Below are 24,453 nucleotides of genomic sequence, written 5' to 3'. Positions count from 1 at the left end.
AATGTTGATTAGGTACAAGAAACCTGATCTAAAATCCGTTGCAAGAAGTTTATTGTTAAATTAATGTTATATTTTGTTGTTTTCTAAATTAAATACTGTCAAATTATGCTTTTATAAAAGTACAAAACGACTTCCTAGCCTAGCCTTACCCCAAGGAAGCTGATTGGTCGAAATACTTTGGGCTCCCCCGTGATTGGCTAATCAACCACCTCCGGGACGGCTGCTGCACCTGTCGCGCGACCTGAGGAAAGTTTTTTAGCAGCCGTTTGAAAGTTCAGCAGAGTGGGCCGGCCCATTGTTCAGTCCTGGAGGAGGGGGGGCAGGATAATCGAATCCGGAACTTTCAGGAAGGAAACAAAAAGCTGTCAGACAGGTCTCCACCTTCCCGAGGAGAGGAATGGAGTGCTCCAGGAACTCTATCCTCCTCGAGACGCTCAAAGAAAACTTTAAAAGTTTAGTTATGTTCTCTTGAAATATGACTAGTCAAAGATAGAAAACAGTTACAGTAAGTTCGTAGCTAATTAGAAAAATGGCGTCAGAGGTGAATTTAAACGGGGATGAACTTTTGGAAGTTGACATATGCGACGGTGGCGTATGTTCCGAGGAAGAGAGCGGCGTTTTTGTTAATTCCACCGCCTCCATTCAGGATGATTTCTCCGGCTTTCATCAGTGGACGATCCGCCCCGAGTCCCCTAATGACACATCATCACCTCTGGCACAGCGGCAGCCTGGCACCGTTACTGCCACCCAAAGGACCAGCACAGCCGCAAACAGCAGTGACTCTGAATCCCATGGAGGAGAAGGGAAAGGTCCGAGGGCTTCCATAGTGGACTGTCTGTTGGTGGAGCTTTATGAGACGTACAGTGGAGGCGGCAGGAGGAATGTGGACAGCTGGGACAGCTCCACCGAGGCGTCCGGATCTGACGCCTTCCTGGGCCGCAGTAACTCCGGGTCCAGCTTCCTCCTGGAGCTCCAGCAGAAGCACACCAGGAGGCATCAGATGAACTACCTGGCTCAGAAAGGTGAGGGCAATGCCAGACATGCCAGACTGCAGACAATGCCCAAGAGTTTTCTATCGCTCGTATGCATGAGGCATTAGTTTTAAAACCTAACCCAATTCTTTCTGACTGTCAATATGTTTAAAAGTGACAATAAATCTTTAAATATAAGAGTTCCTTTATCAGGAATATGTCAAAAATGATGATAGAGTAGAATATACAAAAAAGTTATTAACATTACAGCTATTTATATGCAATTATTGATAAAACAAACAATCCCCCAGCACATAGATTTTTGTTCTGTTAGTATAACAATGACACGTGTTTACCACGGGTGTTCTTTACGTTTGATTCAAAGTAATGTGTGTTTATTTACTTCAATGATGCAGAAGATGTCCAGAAGCCACCTATCAGGCAGAGCAAGATGCCAAGCATTTACCTCAGTGGCTTTTCCTGATTAGTTTACCCTCCATAAGAGATGCATTATGGGTAAACAAGACCCCCCTGTGGCGATAGGAGTTCGCTCCCTTTTCCAATTTTAAAATCTTGAGATGATAATGAAATATTATGCATCAGAGAATGCTATGTCACAAAAAATTGAGCCAGTGGCCCTCCAGCTTCGGGATAGTTATAGCTTTGGTAAATAATTATCATTGTGCATACATGCACAGTGTTTCTTATTTACCTTCCAGCTTGAAGACAGACAGAAAATGGTAGGGGAGAAATGTCTGCATGGGTTCACTATAAACAAATATCAGGAGGAGCTAAACTATCTGTACGGTACGCAAGTATGCAAATGTTCATATACAAACAGACCCTGATAAGAGCGTTGACAGCTTATTTACTGCTCCTCACTGTGTGCTGCAACGTTACCTCAGAGTCTCTAAAGGCATGTTACTGTGAGTGCCACGCCGCCATTGTTTCCTCTGTTTCAGTGGAATCCTTCAGTCAACAGAGCCAGGTCCGAGTTCACTGTTTGCCCTTTTGCACACGTGAGGCTCCGTCTAGTTAAACAATGCAGAGAGCGGCGATCAGGAAGAGGAAACACTGTGATAATTCCCTAAGAACAGATAAAATGTGAATACCTCTAATGCTTTTAGTAAAGGATTACTCAACAGGCTACTGGTGGCGTTGAGGCCTATTTGTTTAAAGGGGAATCTTTAAAGCTAGACCCTTTCTTTACTTTTACATATTTAAGGTCTAAGTTATAGCTTTTGGAATTTTTCAGGTAGATTACTTCAGCCTGCAGCCACGAAAGAGTCTTTAATGGCTGTGATGTTAATGCACCTTTTTAAAGCACGGCCACTAGAAGTGCTCGTTTTCGCTACTGACAGGCTTATATTGCTATAAAAATAATCTGATAACATGACAGTAAGGATCCCTGCACAGAAGCCATTAAAACGCTCTTTACAAACCACCACCAGACCCCATTGAGAAAACAGTAATTTTACCTTGCAGAACACATGAAGATTCTGGTCTACCGCTGCCTCGATTGATTCGTTTGTTTATTAATTCTGTGACTTTGCTGTTTGGTGTATGAAATAAGTAGTGATAGGCTGATATTCTGCATTTTGACGCATATCGGCATCGGCCTTTTTTTTTTTTTTTTAATCCGACGGCCGATAAGAGTTCATTTCTTTGCAAATTGTATTTAACTTTGTTTTATTTGCTTTATAAAACTTCAGGAAGTTATTTATTTATTTATTAAAATTTGCAGTTAACTTTATAAGAGATGCTGCTGACCCTGGGAACTCCCTGCGCTTTTTGTTTGTTTGTTTAATAAACATATGCTTAAAGGCATTCAAACAAAGTTAAGTGTTGGAGTTTGTATTATTCAAAGTTTTGACGCCAATTTTTTCACTTTTACTGCAAATGAATATCGGCTCCAAATATCGGTTATCGGCCTCCTTGACTACTAATAATCGGTGTCGGTATTGGCCCTGAAAAAAACCATATCGGTCTATCTCTAGAAATAAGGAAAAGCTGCTCTCTATTTTGAAGCTGAACAGAATATAAAAGTATTTTCTCTCTTCAGTTGATACAAGACGAAAAAAGAACAAAAACAACAATGAACTCCGTCACCGAGCTGTAATGATGATGATGCAATCTCAGATTTGTGTTACCTTGAATTTAAAATAAGATTTTCTTCAGCCTAACACGTTTATTCTCTATAAATGTGAGGAGGATGTGTGTGTTTATGTCGGGCGGTGCTCTGGTTTTCATTTGCTCTCTGCCTGCAGCTTGGAAAACAGACAAATGGCGGTGATATTCTGATGCAACAGTGAAGTGCACACCTCACGTGCTTTTCAAACTGTATCACGTAGATTTATATAGAATACTAAATGAAAGCATCTCTGTGCTGTGAGCAGGAAGACATTAGGATATTTGTATTTCTAACTTCATATAAATATAAACCTGATTTAAACGAACAAGATAATATGGGAATCATGTTAATAAATCTCCTAATGATTGCACCTGTTGCACATTTTTTATGGATCGATGACAAACCTTTGAAAAACAACAGAAAAACTTCTACGACAACCCCGATTGAACTTTGACCTTTCTGTCTTTGTGTCTTTTCAGCCCCACAGGAGCTGCAGTCAATCATCCAGGAGGTCAAGTATCGAACAGGCCTGCAGTCGGCCAAGCTGCTGCGCCAGCTGAAGAGACGAGACCGACTCTGTCACAAACTGCAGAAGAACTACGACTTCATCACCGCCTGCCTCCAGGCTGTGTCACAAAAACGACGTAAGAATACACATTTATTCTGATTTCTTACAATCTAAAAGGCTTTAACTCCAAAGTGTGTTCTTGCTTATCAGCCTATATCTTCATGGACTCAGTTCACAACCAAACGAGCACAAGAATAAAAACATTTTGCCAGTCTTTTTTTTTTTTTTTTTAACTTTCTTATTATTGATTTATTTATTTTTTTCCAGAGAAAAACAAAACACAAACATACAAATATGCACACAGAACAAGTACATTAGACAGGGTCATCTACAGCAAGACACAATGGTGGGCTTTATTCAAAGCAAAGGGTTGGCAGAAATCAGGCTGATGGAAATGAAATAAATATATATTTATACAGAGAGAGAAACGCTCATTACCCAGAGCAAAGTTTCACTGTCCCAGTGCAGAAAAATAAAGTAAAAGACACACATTTTCCCCCACACAGAATATGCATTCAGTGGTAAAATCACCTCTCATCTATGTAGTCCCTCCATTTCTTCCAATATTGTCACCTTTTTCAGTATTGTATCTCAGGGAAAATGTCAACCTTTCCATGTTGTGAATTTCTTCAACTATTCCTATCCAGTCTGAAATTGTCGGACACTCCTTGCTCAGCCATTTCCTGGTTATTGCCTTTTTGCTACTTGCCAATAGTAGTTGTAATATGTATCTGTCTTGTTTATTTATTTCAGTTGGTATATTTCCTAAATATATAACACTGAAACTGAGATCCGGTTGCAAATTGATTATTGATTCGATTGCTGCTATAACATCTTCCTAATAAAATGAAATTATGGGACGTTCCCAGAATATGTGAAAATGGCCAGCTGACATATTGCCACACCCTCTTCAACATTGTTCTTGAGCTGGGTTATTGGTTTGTAAACTTTTGATTCTGGAAGTTATAAAGAATCTCAGAGTGTTTTTTCACATTTTGCCAGTCTTAAGTCTTAAGTCTATTTTGGTGAAAGGTTTTTCTCTCTTTTCTGTATCTAGTTTTTGTTATTAGAGAACAAATAGGTAAAAAAAACAACAACAATCCTGTTTCATATTGTTTCAAAGTGCAAAATAGTCTCATAAACCATTTTGATCCCACTGAAACACCAGTTTCTAATCCAGTGCTGTGAGGTAACCTACAAAAACACAATAACACGTCCACTATTTGCAGAACAGTGAATGCGTTTGCAAGCTACTATAGATTTACATGTTTGTACACTGTGTAGGACCCAGTCCTCAGTCGTCATATCACACGCAGTATGGAAATAGCTCTCATATTTACATAAACGACTGTCGCATGAACCCAAAGCGAATGACTGTGGGGGAGTCGTGTTTTCATTTTCATGTCCTGAATCTCTCCGCTCTTCTTTTCCTAAACATCCTGAAAACATCATTTAAATTCCTCCGACTCTTCTGTTACGTAAGAAATGTTGGGAAACAAGCGAATGAGTTCCTCCAGGGAAGAGATTATGTTTTAATCCTCATTCTGATCAATAGATTAATTTAAAATATCAAGACTATACTAATCTGGAACAAGGTTCAGCTGCAACTATCAGGTTTCACCCGATACCTGAAGAGTTTGTAACAACGTGGTAAGGTTAAAGCCCAATAAGAAGGCACAAAAAATATGTTTTTAGCTTCATTTGAAACAATCATATAGTTTTATTACTGTTTTAAAATTGTAATTATTCAACTTTTATCTTATTATCTTTACTTTGTTATTAATTTCTCTTCTTTTTCTTTGATTATGTTGTTCCTTGTGCCATGATTTCTCCTTTATCGCTGAATATTTATTGATTATCTAATCCTTATCTTCATGTGTAATTGAAATAGCCTACTTTGGCATCAGATTTAGTCTGAAATTATCAATGTTTTTAGTGAAAAAATACATCAGCTATGCTACTTAAAAAAGACGGCTCATGTGCTGCTCAGGTTTTAAAATAAACGCGGACAAAACAGACGCTGTTGTGATATTAGCACGATGCTAACGTGACCCTTTCACTCCAGTAAGGCTATTTATTTCACTTCCTTAGCAGTTCAAGAGTGACTAGCTTCTGAATATAATTAGCCTCATAGTCACATTTTTATTCTCACATTAAAGCACAAAAAGACTTCACTGTGCAGGCGCTCAGAGTCGCTGAGTTTTCGCCGTTGATTATTTTTGAACTCTTTCTCGTCAAACAAAACTGTCTACTGTACGTGAGGGCTTATTTAGCTTTGATTATTTACTGTTCTTTTCTGTCTGCACACAGCAGAACTGAAGTTTTCCACTCTGGAAATATTTACACGTGGGGTCATGTCCAGGTTGTTCCAATATTTCTCTCGACACTCGTGCCGTCTGCAGCTGCACGTGAAACTTAAGCGATCATCTTCAGTCATTGGTTGTGGTTATAAAAGCAGCTGCCAATATCAACACTAATTTGCTCTTTAGTGTCGAATGATATCAACATCTTCACATCATGACATGTGACATGTGAAATGTCACATGGCATGATGTAATTGTTTTTAATATGCTAAAAGAAATTAACAGTCCGACTGTCATAATTGTAATTTATAACAGTTTTTGGGGAAATATGTGTCAGAGCTGTGTGTGCAGTGAACATTAATACAAATTACTTTTATTACTATTTTTATATATATATTTTTTTATTTTTAGTTTGACCAGGAGTCTCGTCTCACTGAGGTAATAAATCTTTTTCGAGTGTCTTGTCCAAGAGAAGCAGCAGCAGAATTACATCAACATTAGAATCATCTATAGCCAGATATATTTGCATACTAGGGATGCACGATATCGGATTTTTTGCCGATATCTGATATACCGATATTTTTTTCCCGCATTGGAATTAGCGTACAGTATAATGGTGATACTCTTATCACATTTGTCACAACGGTCGGGGTGACGGGTCTTGAGATGGTTAATCAAGTTTGTAGTGTTGAAAGACTTTGCTTTGGCTCCTCCTCGCATCACCGAAGCTGAGCAGTCATTGCAAATAGCAGTTTTGTTATCTATTTCGGACACTTTGAAAAACTTCCACACCACGGACATTTTGGCTCTTAACTCTCTCATGCTGCAGGTAGACACACGTGACGTCATCACACTGCGCCGCGCAGGTCTTCTTCGCGCCGGGGACATTGCGCCGAGGTCAGGCATTTAATCAAGTATGCAACAGCCCATTATTTTATCAGTTAATTATATCGGCGTGTTGGCCGATATCCGATAGTTCCTTTTTAAGCCAATATTGGCCGATATCGATAACGTGCCGATAATATTGTGCATCCCTATTGCATACAAGTTCTTGAAAATGGCTTTAAATGCAGCAAGTGATGCAGCTCCTGTAGATTGTAATAGTGCTCTTGAACGCCCCTTTTTTTCCAGTTCATTATAGACTTTAGAGACGGTTGTGTACAAAATAACTTCCCTTACTTTTTGATTGAAAGGTTCTTTAAATTCTTGTTACATCTTTATAGTAATAAATATTTCTGTTAGAAGTTTTAAAAGTTCAATAAAAACTCAAATCAGTGATTTTACTTTCACTAATGTTGAAGTGAACTTTTTAAAGGTGTGTTTACCAGCAGCATAAAGTAATTTGATATTTAACAGCAGTCATCCAACTGAAACACTAAGAGACAGGCTGATTTATTATGATGCATTACTTTTAGTCATGGAACATTATCATAAGGCCTTTTTGTGATCATCATCAAGACTGTTTGTTGATATTGATTCAGAGTGTCATTACCAGTGGATGTGTTTTCCATTCAGGAAGCTCTCACTGTACCTGTTAGTCTGAGTCATAGCGTCATGCATTATTGATTTCGCAGACGTCATTCCTTTCATTGCTCTCCTATTTTATAAAGTAGATGACTCTGCTGAATCAATGTTTCCTAGATTTTTATCTGCTGGATATTTGCAGTTGAAGCATGTTGTGGTTTTTTTGTTACTGAGGTTCTCCATCTTTTAATATGGTAAGGAGAATAGACCAACCTCATGTTCATCATATACCTCCTTTGAAAGGTGTCTTTCGCCTCTGTAAATCATTGTTTAAATGTTGGTTAAAAAATCTGCTTATCCTGAGATGTAGTTTAGCATCTTTTGGTAACTTGTGATAAGTCTTGAGATAATCAATCTTGGACCCAATCTGGGAAAGTCCAGCTTCCAGCTTGCGAGACGTCATCAGACCGTGTTGTTGTCTCCACTTCTATCCAGATGTCTGTATTGAGATCATGATGAATCGATGAACCCACGGCCTCCAGGATTGCATTTAGAACAAGGTGTTGTCGCCTCTTTTGCTCTCCAAGCGGACGAAACAGAAACCAGATTGCTTCCTACACCAAAAATCTTTTCCCTCCCCTCCATTATCTGTTGCATAGACGGTACTGCTTGCTTTCAATGAATCATTTCAGCTCCAATGAACATACTACATGTTTGGGACTTTCTTCTGTTCTTCCTCTTTGCAAGGGCTCCTCAATCCTTTTACATCTGCTCCTCTGTGATTGGTGCAAACTTAATCGATGAGTAATTATAGATTTAACCTGGATGCACTATAAGATGCTGCAGGAATAAAATCTTTCCTTGTCTCTTTGCTTCTTTTATTTCCTCTACTCGTCTTTCAGTCTGCGTTAATGAAACAAAAATCCACCCCTATACTCTTTAATCATGCTTTCTCATTTCCTCCTCTCTCCTCAACCATTACCTCATCCTCTCTGTCTCCTCCCCACGTGTCTCTCCATCCTACCGCATCCCTCCATCCTTGTGACGACAAACCGGAGGAGGATGAGGAGGTGTGCAGCATCATCAGCAGCAGCAGCAGCACTGCCGACTACAAGCAGCACAACCCGCAGAGCGAGGGGCTATTTTTGACGTTTTCTAAATCAAAATTTTATGTGGATGTTTGAGTCGCTTGAACGCGGCTTCCTGGACGCTGCTGCACCACTGAATGATGAGTTAAAGCTCTGTCGTTTCTTCGGACATTAGTGTGAAACGTAAGCGATCACCGGAAGTGATTTGAAACACGGTAATCACTTGAATCGATTAATTCGTCTTGAAGGAGCGTTTTGCGGAACAGCTGCGTCTCTGGCGGGCATGAATTCACCCTCACCGGGAAAGCAGGGTTTTTAAAGCGATGAGGTGATTGTGCGCTCCGGGTCCAGATGAGGCAGGAGCGGCTCACCTCCGCCGGCAGGAGGCCGAGGACGGGCGTGAAGCAGCGGCAGCAGGGCGCGGGAGGGGTCGGTAACATCATCAGCAACGTCCTGAAGAAACGGAACGGGATATCCCGGAGTGCACCGCGGCTGCTCTGCACCTTAGAGCCAGGTGAGCCGCCAGAGCTCAATGTCCGGATCACGTCTGCTTATTAATAGATTTATGTGCATTATCGTGGTCAATATACGTTACTAAAATATATGCATAGGGATGCATGTTCAAATCTGCAGCTGCTGTCATAAATGGCTTCATTGTACTCAAATGTTTCTTTGTTTAATGCTTAAACTTGCATGCTCTCATGTAGGCTACAGTATGTCCCAGGTAATGCAGCAAGTATTTTTCACATGTATGCGCACTAGTTTGTTCACATTATTGTAGAAGACTTTCAAAATTATGGCGGATGCATCAAACTGTCATTAATCAGGCGTAATTTTGATCTTTTAGTGCAAAAGTGTGCTTAGATTTAGCTGCATTTCCTTACATTTGATGACTGCTTAAGGCATACTTTACAATGTTACATAGTATAATGTAATGTGCAAAATAAAGTATAACACAACAACAGCAATAAACACAACATTAATATTACTAAAGGAAAAAGAAAAGAAGGAAAGTCATGAGAACAAACAAGGTTACCAATAATATAGTGCACATATATGTAAAAATATATTATATATAATACAGTTATTCATGCACATAGTATATATACATACACATTTGAAAATACCTTCACAGATTCACACAAAGACAAACAACCCAATTGTGAATTAAACCCTCAAAAAGTGCATGTGAACATTGTCTATATTACCATTACCATTACCATTTTTTGGCTGTTACAATGCAATGATCCTGTTTCCCTATAAGAAGTATAATTTTTAATAGAGACAATATTAATCCTTCTCAGTGAGTTTGAAATCAAATCATGAGAGCATCCAGGGCGGTGGTAAGCTGCAGGTTAGGGTTCATAAATCTAATAATGTATCACACTGTGCAGCAGGAGAGGTCAGATAACATCCATTACTCCACTTCTTCTACTTCTTCACCCATGATGCAGAGGACATGAAGCCAGCAGAGTTCATAGTTCTCTGTGCAGTTCTGCAGTTGTTTAAAGACATAGATGCCTCATAGTACGAGGACGTTTCAGATTTAGGAGACCTATCTGACTTTGGTTTGTTCGCCTTACCTTTTCTTGTTTTGCACCCATGGTTGGTCAAATTCAGAAATATAACAAACTCGATCAAATGATGAAAAAGAGTCAAATATATAAGGCTTTTTGAACCTTAAAACTAAAGCTGCTTATTCTGCTGTTTAAGTCAAGGACACTTGTTTTGGGCTGTTTTATTGTTAATGTGCTTGTTTGTGTGGTTTTTATTGGATGAAGCACAGATAATATCCATCAGTTTATCTGCTAATGCCAAGGTCTTTGTACACAATCAGATGTCAGCTGTTTTGTCTTCTTTGCGCCTTTCCTTCATTCAAGAATGAACATCCTTCTTCCTCTTTCTTCTGACCTTATTACCATCTGTCCTATCTTCTTTTCCTCCCATCCTTCTTCTTTCCTCTCTCATTTTTCTCCTTCTTACTCTCCTGCTTCCTTCCCATCTCCTTTCTTTCTTCGTCCCCTTCCATTTTTACTTCTCTATTTCCTTAATACTTTCCTCCCTCCTCCGCTTATTTCTTCCTTGCCTCCCTTTCCTCCTCCCTTCCTTTCCTCTCTCTCCTCCCTTTGTTCCATCCTTTCTTCCAGCCTTACCTGCTTCCTTTTTCTTCAATTCCTCCCTGCCCATCTTCTCTTCTTCCTTTCCTTTCACTCATTCCTTTCATCAAATTGACCCTGCTTACCTGCAATTTCTTATGTCTTTTCTCCCTCCTCCTCTCTCCCTCAGTTGCCTCTGATTTAATTTCAATTAACTTCAACTCTACACAGATTAAATCCACTTATTATAACGTAGTGTAGCCTCTGCCCTTCTCTCTGATGTCTGCGTCCTCAGCTGGCTTTGTGTCAGCTGCGTTGGTGTAATCTGTGACAGGGGAGGAGGAGGGTTTTCCGTGTTAATCCTCTCCCAAAGCTCTGACAGGGAACCGCGGAATAAAGCGACGTTTGTGCAGAATGGCGCAGGACAAAACGGCAGAAGCGGAACATGCAGGTTAAACACACATTTTATCCTGTTAGAGGGACTTTTATTGAAATTAAAACGATACTGCTCATACTTTTAAAGCGATCGGCTGCAGTTAAAGAGACCGAGAAATCCTCCAGAGAGGAAGGGGAAGAGCAATGGCCGCTGCTGGAGCTGTTGGCACTGTGCCGAAACATGTCAGGACCTGCCCTCTTAACTTCACATCAAAGTTTCATTTCCGTCTAGTCTTCTGTGGGGGGCGAGGGGGGTTTAGTCTAGTGAGCTAAATATCTGTAAAGACGTTGTTGTGTGCGTGCGGAGAGATTTTAAACGATTTAAAATGAAGCGCAGATTGAAACGCGGATTCAGCACCACGCGGAAATGGACAGCGACTCTTCCGAGGAGCGTCACCGAACTCCATTCAAATAATCGGTGTTTTAAGATTAAAACTACAAATTATAGTCTTATTCTATAAATATTCTTTATTTACCTCAAGTGGTTTAATATATACATTTCTCCTAGGGGCTTGGTGTACAGGTGAAAGAAAAAACTCGCAGCTTCCGGTGTTTGGTGGCTTTTTTTTCTGCATTTGTTCACCAACTTTTAGATTTCTGGAAAAGTCTGCAAGCAGTTACACACCTGTGAAACATCTGGGAACGAGAATGTACTTTTTATTGAGGAGATTTGTCTAAAGTCTAAAGAAAATAGTGTTTTTCTGAATGGGGTTTGGTTTGCTTTATAACATTTAGTCTACTAAAGTCGGCAATAAAAAAGATCTCCATATAAAATGAACCAAGCTGTATTTAATTATCTTCCTCCTATAACTCACGACCTTTGCAAATGTTCAATGAAGCGTGTAACAGCGTCTGTCCCGGCTGATCAGAGTCCATCTCCTGTTCATAATTACTGTGTCACGTTCTCTCACCTCCATGTTTGTTTTTGCTGCTATCAGGCAATTTTCCTGTCTGCATCCGTGTCCTGTGAAAGAACACAAAAAGGAATGGCAGTAAAAGATGGTCACTGACATATAACATAACCCTACGGACTTGTACGATGACAGTGACCCAGATCTGGTGTAGGACGAGTTTAACCAGGTGTCTCTGTTTGTTTTTAGGAGTTGACACAAGGCTGAAGTTTACCATCGAACCATCGCTGGGAAAGAATGGCTTCCAGCAGGTAAAACACACAATGCAGTCAACATGTTTATCTGCTGCTGCTTTGTTTCTTCTGTTATATGTGATGTTGTGTTTGTACTGTATGTTTTGCTTTGCTGTTTGAGTGATAGAAGCATCAAAGCACTAATTTCTCTTTACTTCAAACAGATAATATGTGGTACTAATACAGCAAGTATTGATATTATATTGCAAAGTTACTCTCAGACAACCATGGCCTCAGTGGGAGTTAATTAGAAGTGTAAATAAAACAGTGTGTTATCTTCCCTGCAGTGGTACGACGCCCTGAAAGCTGTGGCCAGACTCCCTACTGGGATCCCAAAGGAATGGAGGAAGAGGGTATGTTACTCAAATTAAGCATTGTTTGACAATTGTCTTTATTTCCAACGTTTGCGAGGTAGTAATTTGAGGTACTTTTCTGTAGCTTGAGAATAACCAACAAAACATTTAGCCTGCACAAAATATATGCAGGTACGCCAGGTTAATGGCACTTCAACTGATGCAAGGGGAGTTTATACAGATTTATGATAATTACTTTTTTACCATTTGTCATGGCTGACATCAATAAAAGGATGATAATTTCCAATTTATGCAAACTTGAAAGGGAGAAAGGTTAAAATGAAGCGAGCAAAGATGGAGGATTAGTTACTGTTTGCATCTCGTGTCATGTTCCTTCCTCACATTATTTTTATTTTTATTTAACCTTTATTTTACTAGGAAATTATCCCATTCAGATACAAGATCTCTTTTACAAGACGGTAGCATAAAAAGTTTCCCAAAAACAAACAGACTAAAAACAGAGACATAAAAGTTTCAAGCACAGAACAGACAACAGACTAAGACAGGCAAGAAATTCATCTACCAATAGCTTAGTAGCATTCAGCACGAGGACAGTTGCATTCACTGATCAAGTGCTCCTTAATTTGGCTTTTATAGTCTTCCAAGGTAATGAATTGCTCCAGGTTGAGGTGACCCTGTAGCTCAGGCCAACTGAAGGCACCGAAGGCAGATCAAGTTTGAGGAATGACAAACATGATATGTGCGTGTGACCGGAGGCTGCGGCCGGTGTGCTCTCTGCATGACAAACTATTTGAGGAATCCATTTCAATGTTTACTAAAATATCTATTCATCCCCTAAGGTGTATTAAAAGTTGGAGTTATCGTATTGGTGCACATCTAACAGCATGTTTTCTAAAACCTATACATACCCATCTAACTGTGATAGGCTAACAAGGTAATATGGACCGATCGTTTATCTGCCTAGGTACACTTTTCGGCAGATGCATTGGTGCATTCTACATTTTTTGGAAGAGAGATTTTGTAGCCTCGTTGCAGCTTTGTCATTGCTGCACATTCTGTAAATGTCTGCAGAAACTCCATGGCACACGTAAAGAAACACTGACGAAAGCCTTGGGCTGAATCAGCTGTTGATAAATATATTTTTTCATTAAAAGTGTTATACTTATTGCAAGTGCTGACATCTTTATGTCTACAGTGTTATCTTTGAGTCGGCACCAATAACGATGTGGAGTTTTTGAGTTGAGCACACCAGCTCTCTCTGTGTTTGTACACTTAAAGGAACAACATCTTTATTATGTCTCTTTAAGTGTCTCTCTTTGTCATCTCTGTGTTAAACCCAGAAGGTAATAAGTAAATGAACGTGGTGACCCAGTTGTTCTATCACAAGAAACGTCTTCTTTATTGTAGCTGACCTGCACGCAGAGTCTTACAGTCTGCAGAGACGTTTCAGTCTAATGGAACAATATGCAGAGGCACTTTGTCTACAACGCTCCATTCATCTCACATCATCATAACTTAATCTGTGCGAGGAGAGAGCCGGAAAGGGAAGTGATTAGTTTCATCTTGTCGGAAGGAATGAGATCTTGCTTTAACTTGGAAACTAATTGAATAACTGAACGAGACGCCTTTTAGACGAGAAACCGGAGAATGTTCTTGATGGTAAAAGAGGGAACTTATTTGTCTGTCCGTAATTCTCCTCTACATATAGCACATCCTTTGATATTATCCTTTGATTCATGTGTTTAATTCAGTGTGTATGTGTTGTGTCTGCAGGTTTGGCTGACTCTAGCAGACCAGTACCTCCACAGTATCTCCATCGACTGGGACAAGACGCTTCGTTTTGCCTTTAACGAGCGCAGCAACCCAGACGACGACTCCCTCGGCATCCAAATCGTCAAGGTAATCCCACTTTATTGTTAGCTAGGGGTTTGGGGGCGAGATAAACGTGTATGTGTGTTTTTTAAAGCGTGTGTCCTGAGTCAGCAGCAGGGTGCCCAGAGCTGAAGCCTCAGCGTTTTTCACAGCGTGCAGATTTAATTAAAAAAAAGAGACCGAAACAAAAAGTGTAACAGAGGCTTTTCAGGGTAAAACATAGTATCACTACTCAGTGCATTAGTCGCTCAGTAGCTTATTTAGAATGATATTCATGATACTATTATGTATCATTGGTGTGTCATGTGTAACTATGGTTGAATTAATGTGCTTTTGAAAGTGTTACTCAAAGTTTGGCTGATATTCAGCATTTTTAGTGTGTTATCGATTCAATAGGATGAAAAGTATCTGATGTTTACACCCAGAAAAAGCAATTAGATGATCAATTGGAACTGGTTCACAGACATAAATGCTGTCAAACTTTTCACCAGAACTGTGTCCCTTTTTCCGTCCTGCAGATCTTTATTAGTGTTAATATTATTTCATAGTGAACAGTGTAGAGACCAAGTCAATACTTTAAGCCACTGACGTCCTTAAACAAGCACGACCTAGTTCTCTACGCTCTGTGTTTACTGTGTCTGACCGCTTTAAGTCCAAGACAAACTTTGCAGTTAGACACTCCAGTCCGTTATTTTCTAACTTTGTGTCAGTTAAAGTCGATCATGTTTCCAATAAGACGAATACATCGAGAACAACAAGTAAACACTGACTGCAGCAGTTTCTTTACAGGAAGAACATCTGAGCGCACGATGATTAATTCACAACTTATTATTACTTAGTAGAGTTTTTCTTACACACCTGTATTTTAGTCCTCCTTTTTATTGTCTTATCTTTGTTTCTAAATCCCCCGTTCAGTGATTTTAATGGCCTTTTATCATCTCTCTCGTGGTTCTTTTAATGGCTTCTGTAATGGACATCGTGAATGATGGTTGCCCCTCAATGATCTCTTGAGTATAAATAAAGGTTGATTGAAGACGTAATCATTTAATTGGTGACATTACAGCTTAATTTAACATCAGAAACCAGTTAAAAGGTGGTTGGTTGACAGAAGCTTTAAAAATGTCACAGCCTTCATCAGCAACATGATGTCTGAGAAACTTGTATATACTTATGAAGGCAAAAAGATAACCCAGAGTTGAGATTCGTTTTGTCTGCCTTTTATGTTAGAAGAAGTTCAGAGGTGGAGGACGTGGACTATCTAAAAACAAATGTCTGGTCTAACTGTCCTGGCACGGGCCGATATGTGCAAACTACACACGTCTTATTTGACTAAGCAGTCAGCCTGTTCAAATATCTTATCTTCAGGAAGTGCTGAAAAAAACCAACATCTCTGTAAGATTTATAAATAAGCACATTCTGCTAAAAAAACCCCAATAATGTCGATAGGCTGGCGTGTGACCGTGGAGATCAGTGTCCTGGTAGAGGATGTTTGTTCATGACTGTGCGTCAGAGAGCGTGATGACTGCATCATGGAAACACTTCAGCTCTTTTCTTTTCCTCAATGACTCAGAGATTCAACAGAGTAACTCCTGTTTCCATAAACACATTAAAGTCCAGCCATCGACCTCTCCGTGTTTGTTGTCTCATCACTGCGTGTGTGCTGCACGCTTGAATTAATTTATCCAATTACTTTAATAAATTAATCCTCGTATCCAGGACCTGCACAGGACGGGCTGCAGTTCTTACTGCGGCCAGGAGGGGGAGCAGGACAGGGTGGTGCTGAAGAGGGTGCTGCTCGCTTACGCCCGCTGGAATAAAAGCGTGGGATACTGCCAAGGCTTCAACGTGCTGGCTGCACTCATACTGGAGGTTACCGAGGGCGATGAGAGCGATGCACTTAAGGTACACTCAAACACACACAGATGCGATGAATGGGTTACTTCCTGTTGAGTACGCACTTTGAATAATGATAAAATGTCACCGCACACGTTTTCTGCTCTTCTACATTCAGGTGATGATCTATCTGATTGACAAGGTGCTGCCGGAGAGTTATTTTGCCAACAACCTGCGTGCATTGTCAGGTAAACACAATTATAAAGGAAATTTAAGGAAAGGAAAAGATGGCACATACTTATTCAATGATAATTTCTATCGTGCAGTTACATTAGAGAAGGATCAGTCTCTGTTCGGATACTTAGGAGGATTCAAGTCTCCTCTGATAAAGGATGAAAACATTACTTAATTAACCGCAAATTTACCTGCAACAATTCTGATAACTGACACATTTTAAAGTTTTATTTTGCCATTATAAAAACATTTTTTCCTGCTTCTCGATTGTGACTATTGTGTGCTGGTTTAGTCTAGAGTTTGTAGACTGTTGCTTAGGGAGAGTAGGAAGTGATTAAAACTGTTGTTAAAGTTTGTTATTCCGGAGATAAAAAGGTTAACGGATGTGTTAGCATCAATTAAAGTGACGTAATGAAACATCTACCAGGCCTAGAGACGTGATGGATGATAGTCCAGTTCTTTTCATGTTGAGTCTCCTGTCACCGTGTTGTTTTAATCTGTATCATCTCCTTCTTTCAGTTGACATGGCGGTGTTCAGAGACCTGCTGCGTCTAAAGCTGCCCAGACTGTCTCAGCATCTCCATCACCTCCAGAAAGCTGCCAACAGAGAGGCTGGAGGTACAAATCTGTGTTTCTGTTCTACACAAATACTACTGGGTATAATTAATCGTTGCCAACAGAATTAAAAGCTTAAAGTCGTACATATTTACGAGAAAAATCTCAGGCATTCTCTGAGATTGAAGTTGTGAATTTACAAGAGATTTAAGTCACAAATCTATGAGAAAAAAATACAGTTCCTTATCTCAAAGAAACCACAACGCTTCACTGTGACATGTTTCCTCTCAGGCAGCTACGAGCCGCCCCTCACCAACGTGTTCACCATGCAGTGGTTCCTCACCATGTTCGCCACCTGCCTGCCGGCGCCCACCGTGCTGAAGATCTGGGACTCGGTGTTCTTCGAGGGTTCAGAGGTGCTGTTCCGGGTCGCCCTCGCCATCTGGGAGAGACTCGGAGAGTGAGTGAACCTTTAATTACAGAAATAAGGATTTAGATAATTTTTACGTTTGTATTCATTCAAACAAACTTAGAACCATTAGACACTCCGTTGAATAAGAAATGGTTGAACTACATCTGTTTAATTGTAGTGATTAAAGCTAATGCACGATTAATACTAATACCTCGGCTCTGTGTCTGAACAGGAGGATCGAGTACTGTCAGACAGCAGACGAGTTTTACAGCACGATGGGCTGTCTGACTCAGGAGATGCTGGAGCACAACCTCATCGATCCCTCTGAGCTCATGCAGGTACGGGATCAACAAAAGACCCGCGCACCTTTTTAAACCCTCTTTTGAAATGGATATACAAACTGTTAACCTGCTTCTTCTCCATCTCTCAGGAGGTTTACTCCATAGCCGTATTTCCTTTTCCTCAGCTGGCCGAGCTGAGAGAGAAATACACCTACAACATCACGCCGTTCCCTACCTCAGTCAAAGCCAATGGAAGGTTTGTTTGATAGTAATTTGTAATAAACTTCAGTAGCATTGTGGAAAACTCTCACCATGGTACCTATCATTGATTCCTCCAAATTACTGCCTTTAGTTCCAGCCAACAGATACTTTAAATCCACTTTAAACTAAACTAACCTGCATTTTTATTCTCCACAAACCGTCTGGAGGCACAAAACAGTGTAATGTGTAAAATAGTGAGAATATACTGTTTGTCATTGAAGCAGTTGTGTTGATGATGTTATTATCTTGTTTCAGTGGTGGTCTGGGCAGCTGGGAGAGCGACGACGATGCCGACATGGACGATGAAGACTCTGTGGTGACGGCGCTCGGTTGCCTTGGTCCCCTGGGTGGCCTCCTGGCACCCGAGCTGCAGAGATACCAGAAACATCTCAAAGGTCGGTGCAGCCGCGTAAATCTCTACACAGACTTTCAAAAGCAGCAGACAGCCAAGCGTTCACAGAGACAGAAGCCAAGTGGTCTAAGACAAACTGCCGCCCCAAATCCTCATGTTCTGACCTCGATTTGACTCCAATTACAAACCGTCTCTGATCTGTTTCCTCCAGACAAATCCCTCGCTTCCTCCTCTTTCAACGGCTCCTCCAAAGATGAAAAAAAGAATCAAACAGCCGGAGGGGTTTAGTTAAAAACATTCTGTAAGATCTGAAGCAGCAGTCGTTACTCTCAGGAGAGGTTTAAAAACAACTTCAGAGAAATGAGGGCTTCATTTAACCGCAAAATTAGATCCTAGTGCAAGAGACTTGACCTGGTTTATAAAGAGAAGTATGGCTCATTCACAGAGCTAAGTGTAGCAAAAAAACATGAATAAATCATTCTGATACCGCACTATAATTACAGTAAACAAACTAAACAGGAAGCCTCTTCTGTGTGTTTTCAGTTGTGTGCTGCTGCGGTAGAAATTATGCCGATGAAACACACTGACCTTTCCCAGTAAAGCCGAAATTCAGTGAAGTAAATGTCAAAAATGTTACAACAAACACACACTCTGACCTCACTTCAAACGCTGCTTTTTTCAAACAGCATCAAAGGAAAACAAACACAGGAAAGGCTGACTCAGTCTGCTGGGATGGTTTCATCCAGAGACCTAATACATTACCGAGGCCTGCACATTCTACTCACGTACATTTTGGGAAATATTTGGTCTTTCTAAGATAAGATAAATGCAACAAAGACTCCCCAAATTCTGTTATCATCGTCCTCTGATAGCATCTAGATGTTTTTTTTTTTATGCAGCACTTAGTTTTGTGTCCTGATTGGTCGGCTGGACTTGATTAAAGGGATATAAACGTAAAACTGGGAGCAAATAAGCAAGAAAAGGAGCTTAAACGGACCTCTGGATTTTGCCCGATTTGTGTATTTTGCTGGAGTGTTTCCTTCCCCTTTTTGGACCACAGCCCTCGACTCTTATCACTGACTCTCTCAATCATCAGCCTGTCAATCTTATAATAATAATGATTAGAATAAAACTTTATTTCATGATTGGCTAACCAACACAACATAAGACCTGATCAGTGTTTCCTCCTCTTCTCGTCCTCCAGACCAGCGAACGGAGCAGGGGAACATCGCGGAGCTGAGCCCCGGAGCGGTGGGAGCTGGAGGGGCAGGAGGCGGAGGAGGAGGAGGAGGAGGAGGAGGAGCCAGGGCAGAGCATCAGGCAGCGATCAACAGCATGATGATGGAGAGAATGAGCACCGACATCTACGCCCTGAAGAAGCAATACGCACGCATCAAGAGGCGGCAGCAGCAACAGGCTATGCAACTCTACATACGCACAGGTGGGGAGACGAGTGATCAATAGGTCATATTTAAAACTTTAACATCGTCATCATTTATTTATTTTTATACTGTTACTGCCTTTTCTGTTGATTGTTTGTTTACATTAATGTCAGCAGGGAATAGCTTCAATGTCATAAGAAAAAAGTAGTTCCCAGAGTGAGGCAACTTGGTGCTGCAAGATTTGTTGATTCCATTTTTTTATTGCACATTTTTAACATGTTTATCCACATTAAAAATAGGGAATCATCATTTTTTTAACAGAATATGAAAGCAGTACATTGAATTATAAACCGATTCTTAAATTGTAGGCTTGAAGAAAAAAAAAAAAGCAGTGCTGTTCGCCTCGAACTTTGCAACCCTCAAAATGCCTGTCAGATCGGGTCCCTATGATAAATGATCACAGCTTCTTTGTATTTGGAGGCTATTGCATGCATTTATTATAGAAAAGTGTATTTTTTATACTCTAGAAAGGGTAACGCAGAGTAGAGTCACTTGCAAACTGTTTACATACGATGGCAGTTGCATCCAAGTCGTTACCAAAACACAAAAACCAGTTAAGGCAGATCTCCGTCTTCTGCAAGCAAAACTGTGATCACACCTCCAGAAGCTCAACCGCAGAAAAACAAACACAGATGAGGTGATGCTGCCTCGGTGGTGTGACAGAAACGCAAGCACTCAGCTCAAAGTTAAATGCTGACGATGATGATGTGACTCACAGGACCTGAAACCGAAGTGACCACAAGTCCCAGGGTCCCTAAGGAGCATCCCGACAAACACAGCGACAGTACCGACCAACACACTGACGGTACTGGTGCCCAACCAAGGCCTCGTCTGAAACTGGGTGTTCTGGGGCGCATTTAAGGGCCTTTAATGATTCTTTATGTTTGGATTGAAGTCATTAAATTTAAGGAGGACGGTGGTGACTGTAAACACTAAATCAGGTTTGGGTTTACATAATGTGACTTAATTGAGTGGTTTGAACAAGAAGCATTATGTTTGGTTTGGGACATACGGCCGCTGGGGAAACTGGTGATGGTTTGTCGTAAACCAGCTTCATTCTAAGGATTTATTTGGAGACGCCTGTCACTACTGTGGAAGTCTGTTACATACCAAAACCTTTTAATATTGGTCAGCTACTGTCTTTAGTCATACTATAAATAATTCCAGTTCTAATAATGGCAAAACACTGTGTACATTTAATGAACCAAAGAGCTGATGTCTCGTTAAACTGAGGACATCTTCAGCAGTGACAGACGTCTCCAACGATGATTGATTTTGCAGATGATTCATGTTTCCTTGGCTGTGAGCTGCAGGTTCTTTCTGGATTTCTATCACTAACCTCTTCTTTCATCTATTTTCCTCTCATCCCATGCTAACGTATGATCTGTGAAGCTTGTATAACAGCATTACAGCGAGATTTGATTTTTTTCTCCCCCCCTTTCAGATTCAAACATCTGTCCACATGCTTAAATACATTCACCCCTCTCTGCCCACACTAATCATCAGTCACAGAAACAAGCTCTGTAATCAGCTTTTATAAAGACGTGTTTACATTAACATGGTTTACCCACACACAAGCCAAAATACTGTACATTACTGTACATGTTATGCAATATGAGCGAAATTAATATGCACTTGGCTTGTAATCCAAAATACTACACGTATAATTCTGTGAGAGTCTTGATGGAAAAGTCCATTTAAAGGAGGAAAAAACACAACTTTGGACGCCCTCTGGTGTCTGATGGAGGTGCAGCTCTTATGGCGGCAGCAGCTCTGAACAGCTGATCGATTTTTTAATGTGACTCAGCTGTTGCATCTGTATGATCAAACATAAATCAATCCTTTTAAAACTTATCTGACTAAAGTGAAATTGATTGATATCTCACCATGATTGAAAATACAAATCCATTGTATAAAGGACAAACCTAAAACATTAAAAGATTAAGTATAGCTTAACATATGAAACTGACATCCCTCTTGTAAGCCTGTTTTAATGTGTTTGTCCTCTTACCTCATCTTTCCCTTTAGACAAATGCCCTGCCACAAGAGTCCTGCCCTCCCAACTCAACCCATCCAGCACAGTAATCAACCACCTCCTTCTGGGTCGGAAACCACACGGAGCAAGCTCTAGACTATCATGCACTAGCACATCCCCACTACCAGGGTCCCAATCTGCTTCCCTCTCCCAGAATCAGGGCTCCCCGGCCAGGCAGCGCTGCGGCTCGCTGCCCTCTAACAGCACTGGATCTCCCGGGAGCTGTGGAGGAGGTGCCGGGTCACCCTGGCGCGCTCATGTCCGGGTACATCGGAGGAATATAGCCAGGGCCCGAGCACAGCTGGGGTTTGGAGATTCAGAAGAGAGGGAGGATGATGAGGAAGGTAGAGGATCAGCAGGATTGGAGGGTGAAGAGGAGAGGAAAATTGAGGAAAATGGGAAAGAAGATGAGGAGCAGAAAGAGGGGAGTGACTCTTCTTTGTCTCCATCTCTGGATCCCTCTGATACAGTATGCGAAGAAGTTCCCCAGGCTGCAGATGACACAAAAGACGCAGAAGTTGCTGAGGTTGTGGTGCAACTGGACTCTCTGGATCTAGACAGCCAATCAAACACAGATACACGACCCACACTTCCAGAGCCTAAACCAGAACCCCAAGTCCCGCTTCTCCCTCCTCCACCGTCCTCAACCCGCCACAAAGAGTCTGACTCCTCCGGTTCAGAAAGAAACACCTCCGACAGACACTTTCCCGCCATGGCTTTACCTCCACCTAACTTCAACATCTCTTCTTCCTCACCCTCCACCATGAGTCCATCAACTTCTCCAGACCCTACACCCACCTCTCTCAATCCGTCCTGCTCTTCCTCTCCCACACCTCCATCAACCCCAACACCAAGCACCACATCCTACCTACAATCATCTCCTTCAGCTAACGATCTCTCCTCCCTCGCTCTTCCCACATCCTCTAACTTCTACAAAACATCCTCCCCCTCCACTCCCTCACTTTCTTCCATCTCCTCATCATCTGGATCTCTCATATCCTCCTCCCCGTCGACCCCAGCTTTTCCATCTAACGGCACCATCGCTTCGAAACAACAGGTCTTTTCTCCGTTCCCTTCCGTGAAGCAGCCCAGGAAGTCGGCTGCAGCGAGGAATCTCGGCCTCTATGGTCCTACATCCAGAACACCCACAGTTCACTTCCCTCAGCTGAGCCGCAACCTCAACCGCAGTAGTGGTGCTGGAACCACCGGGAGAAGATGAACACCTCTGCACTCCTGAACTGATGCTAGAAACACACACACCATATGAATTCAAACTACACCATGTTGCCTACTGCATATCAAGAAAACACACAATCTTATGTGAAGTAGATGAAATGGAAAGTCCAGATCACTTTATTATTGATGTTGAAATGTGGAGATTGTGGTGCATCTGATGAAAGGGTCATCCTCGACGCCACAAACCTTTGCATACAGACGTTCAGTAACTAGGTGACTATTAAGTGTAAAGGAAATGTCTTCATGTATTTTAACTGCATTGGTACTGTTCTGCTAAGGTAACACAGGACCTAAGGTCTGTAACAGTTTCATGCCCTTTACAGTGGCCTATGCAGGTCCCTCTTGACCTTAATAGAAACATGATTAAAAAAGTGACATTGCATTTGTGCTGGAAATCTGTTTCTCTTCAGTAGGTTCTGAACCCTATGAAAGGATTCTTCCTGGACTGAAACACAAAGAGACTCAGTCCTGGACAACACTTTACTTTTGGACTCATGGACCATATATGGAAACATGATGAACTACTTTATTTTCCTCTGAGAAAACACAATAGCCATCCGGTTGTTCCTATGCCAAGTATTTAAAAAAAAGTAAAAACCCAGAAAGAAGATATACCTATGAACTGCTGTAAATGAAGAATCATAAAAACATAAATGTGCCCAAAAAACTTCCCAGTCTTTAACTTTCTGATGTCCTGAAGCACTTAACATAGTTTTCCTGTCAAATGGTGAAATAACTCTGTATGTGTCTGTAACTTGACTGTTTAAACACAAGGAATGTATTATCTCTGTCACTAATTAAGTACGTGTGAATGGGAAAGCTACTTTGTTTTAACCATTGCGATCTCAAAACTGTAAAATGCAATGTGGCAAATCAAAATATGAAGGCAGATGTTCACACAAAATAAACCTGCAAAGCACCTCAGTGTTGATTCCCAGTGTGTTCAGTGTAGTCCCATCACATTAAAAGAATCTTACTGGAAAGTTTCCACAAAGCAGCTGTTGTTACGTAGCTTCAGATAGAGTCCAGTTGGGTAAATACAGGAAAAATAGGATTCTAGGACAGTTATGCTACAAGCCAAACTTTGATAGAGGACATAGGCTTTTGACAACATTTATGGCTATTTCAAACATTTACAGATTGCTGAAGGCCCTACTTTGAGATTATCTGGTGGCTGCATAAAGAAAAACAATTTAAAACCATTTTCTGTGTTGCAAAATTTCCATTTAAACTACATAAACATTAAATATATACAGTATCAACAAAATGTCTTTCCTATTGTTTTACATTTTCATACCTTATAAAATCTTCTTTCTCAAGCTCGCGAGAAAAGAAGTGCGTCATGTAACTTCCGGTCGCCATCTTTGTTTACACTCCCAAACATTTGAGAGAGCTCAATAAATTAACTGTACAATGGCCAGTTTGC

At 40.9% G+C, this 24,453-nt stretch overlaps 1 protein-coding gene across 3 annotated transcripts; it reads left to right on the top strand.

Moving 5' to 3' along the window:
* The first annotated feature begins 398 nt into the window (after positions 1–398).
* Positions 399–23,951, top strand: tbc1d30 (TBC1 domain family, member 30). Of its 3 annotated transcripts, XM_069671499.1 has the most exons (15): positions 399–1,022; positions 3,582–3,746; positions 12,157–12,218; positions 12,488–12,553; positions 14,288–14,413; positions 16,103–16,288; positions 16,398–16,467; positions 16,973–17,071; positions 17,300–17,468; positions 17,653–17,758; positions 17,851–17,957; positions 18,218–18,357; positions 19,519–19,755; positions 20,475–20,561; positions 21,785–23,951. In XM_069671499.1, exons 1-15 carry the CDS (start codon positions 530–532, stop codon positions 23,008–23,010), a joined length of 3,339 nt encoding a protein of 1,112 aa, XP_069527600.1. In that variant the 5' UTR covers positions 399–529; the 3' UTR covers positions 23,011–23,951. The 3 variants fall into 3 exon arrangements, with proteins under 3 accessions (XP_069527600.1, XP_069527601.1, XP_069527602.1); XM_069671500.1 differs by lacking the exon at positions 20,475–20,561; XM_069671501.1 differs by lacking the exons at positions 399–1,022; positions 3,582–3,746; positions 20,475–20,561 and adding an exon at positions 8,743–9,039.
* The last annotated feature ends 502 nt before the right edge of the window (positions 23,952–24,453 follow it).

Source organism: Semicossyphus pulcher, unplaced genomic scaffold (assembly GCF_022749685.1).
Source record: "Semicossyphus pulcher isolate SPU_LCO1_2020_fin unplaced genomic scaffold, fSemPul1.0.p SCAF_20, whole genome shotgun sequence".
NCBI lineage: Eukaryota > Metazoa > Chordata > Actinopteri > Labriformes > Labridae > Semicossyphus > Semicossyphus pulcher.
This window is presented reverse-complemented; position numbering and strand designations above follow the sequence as displayed.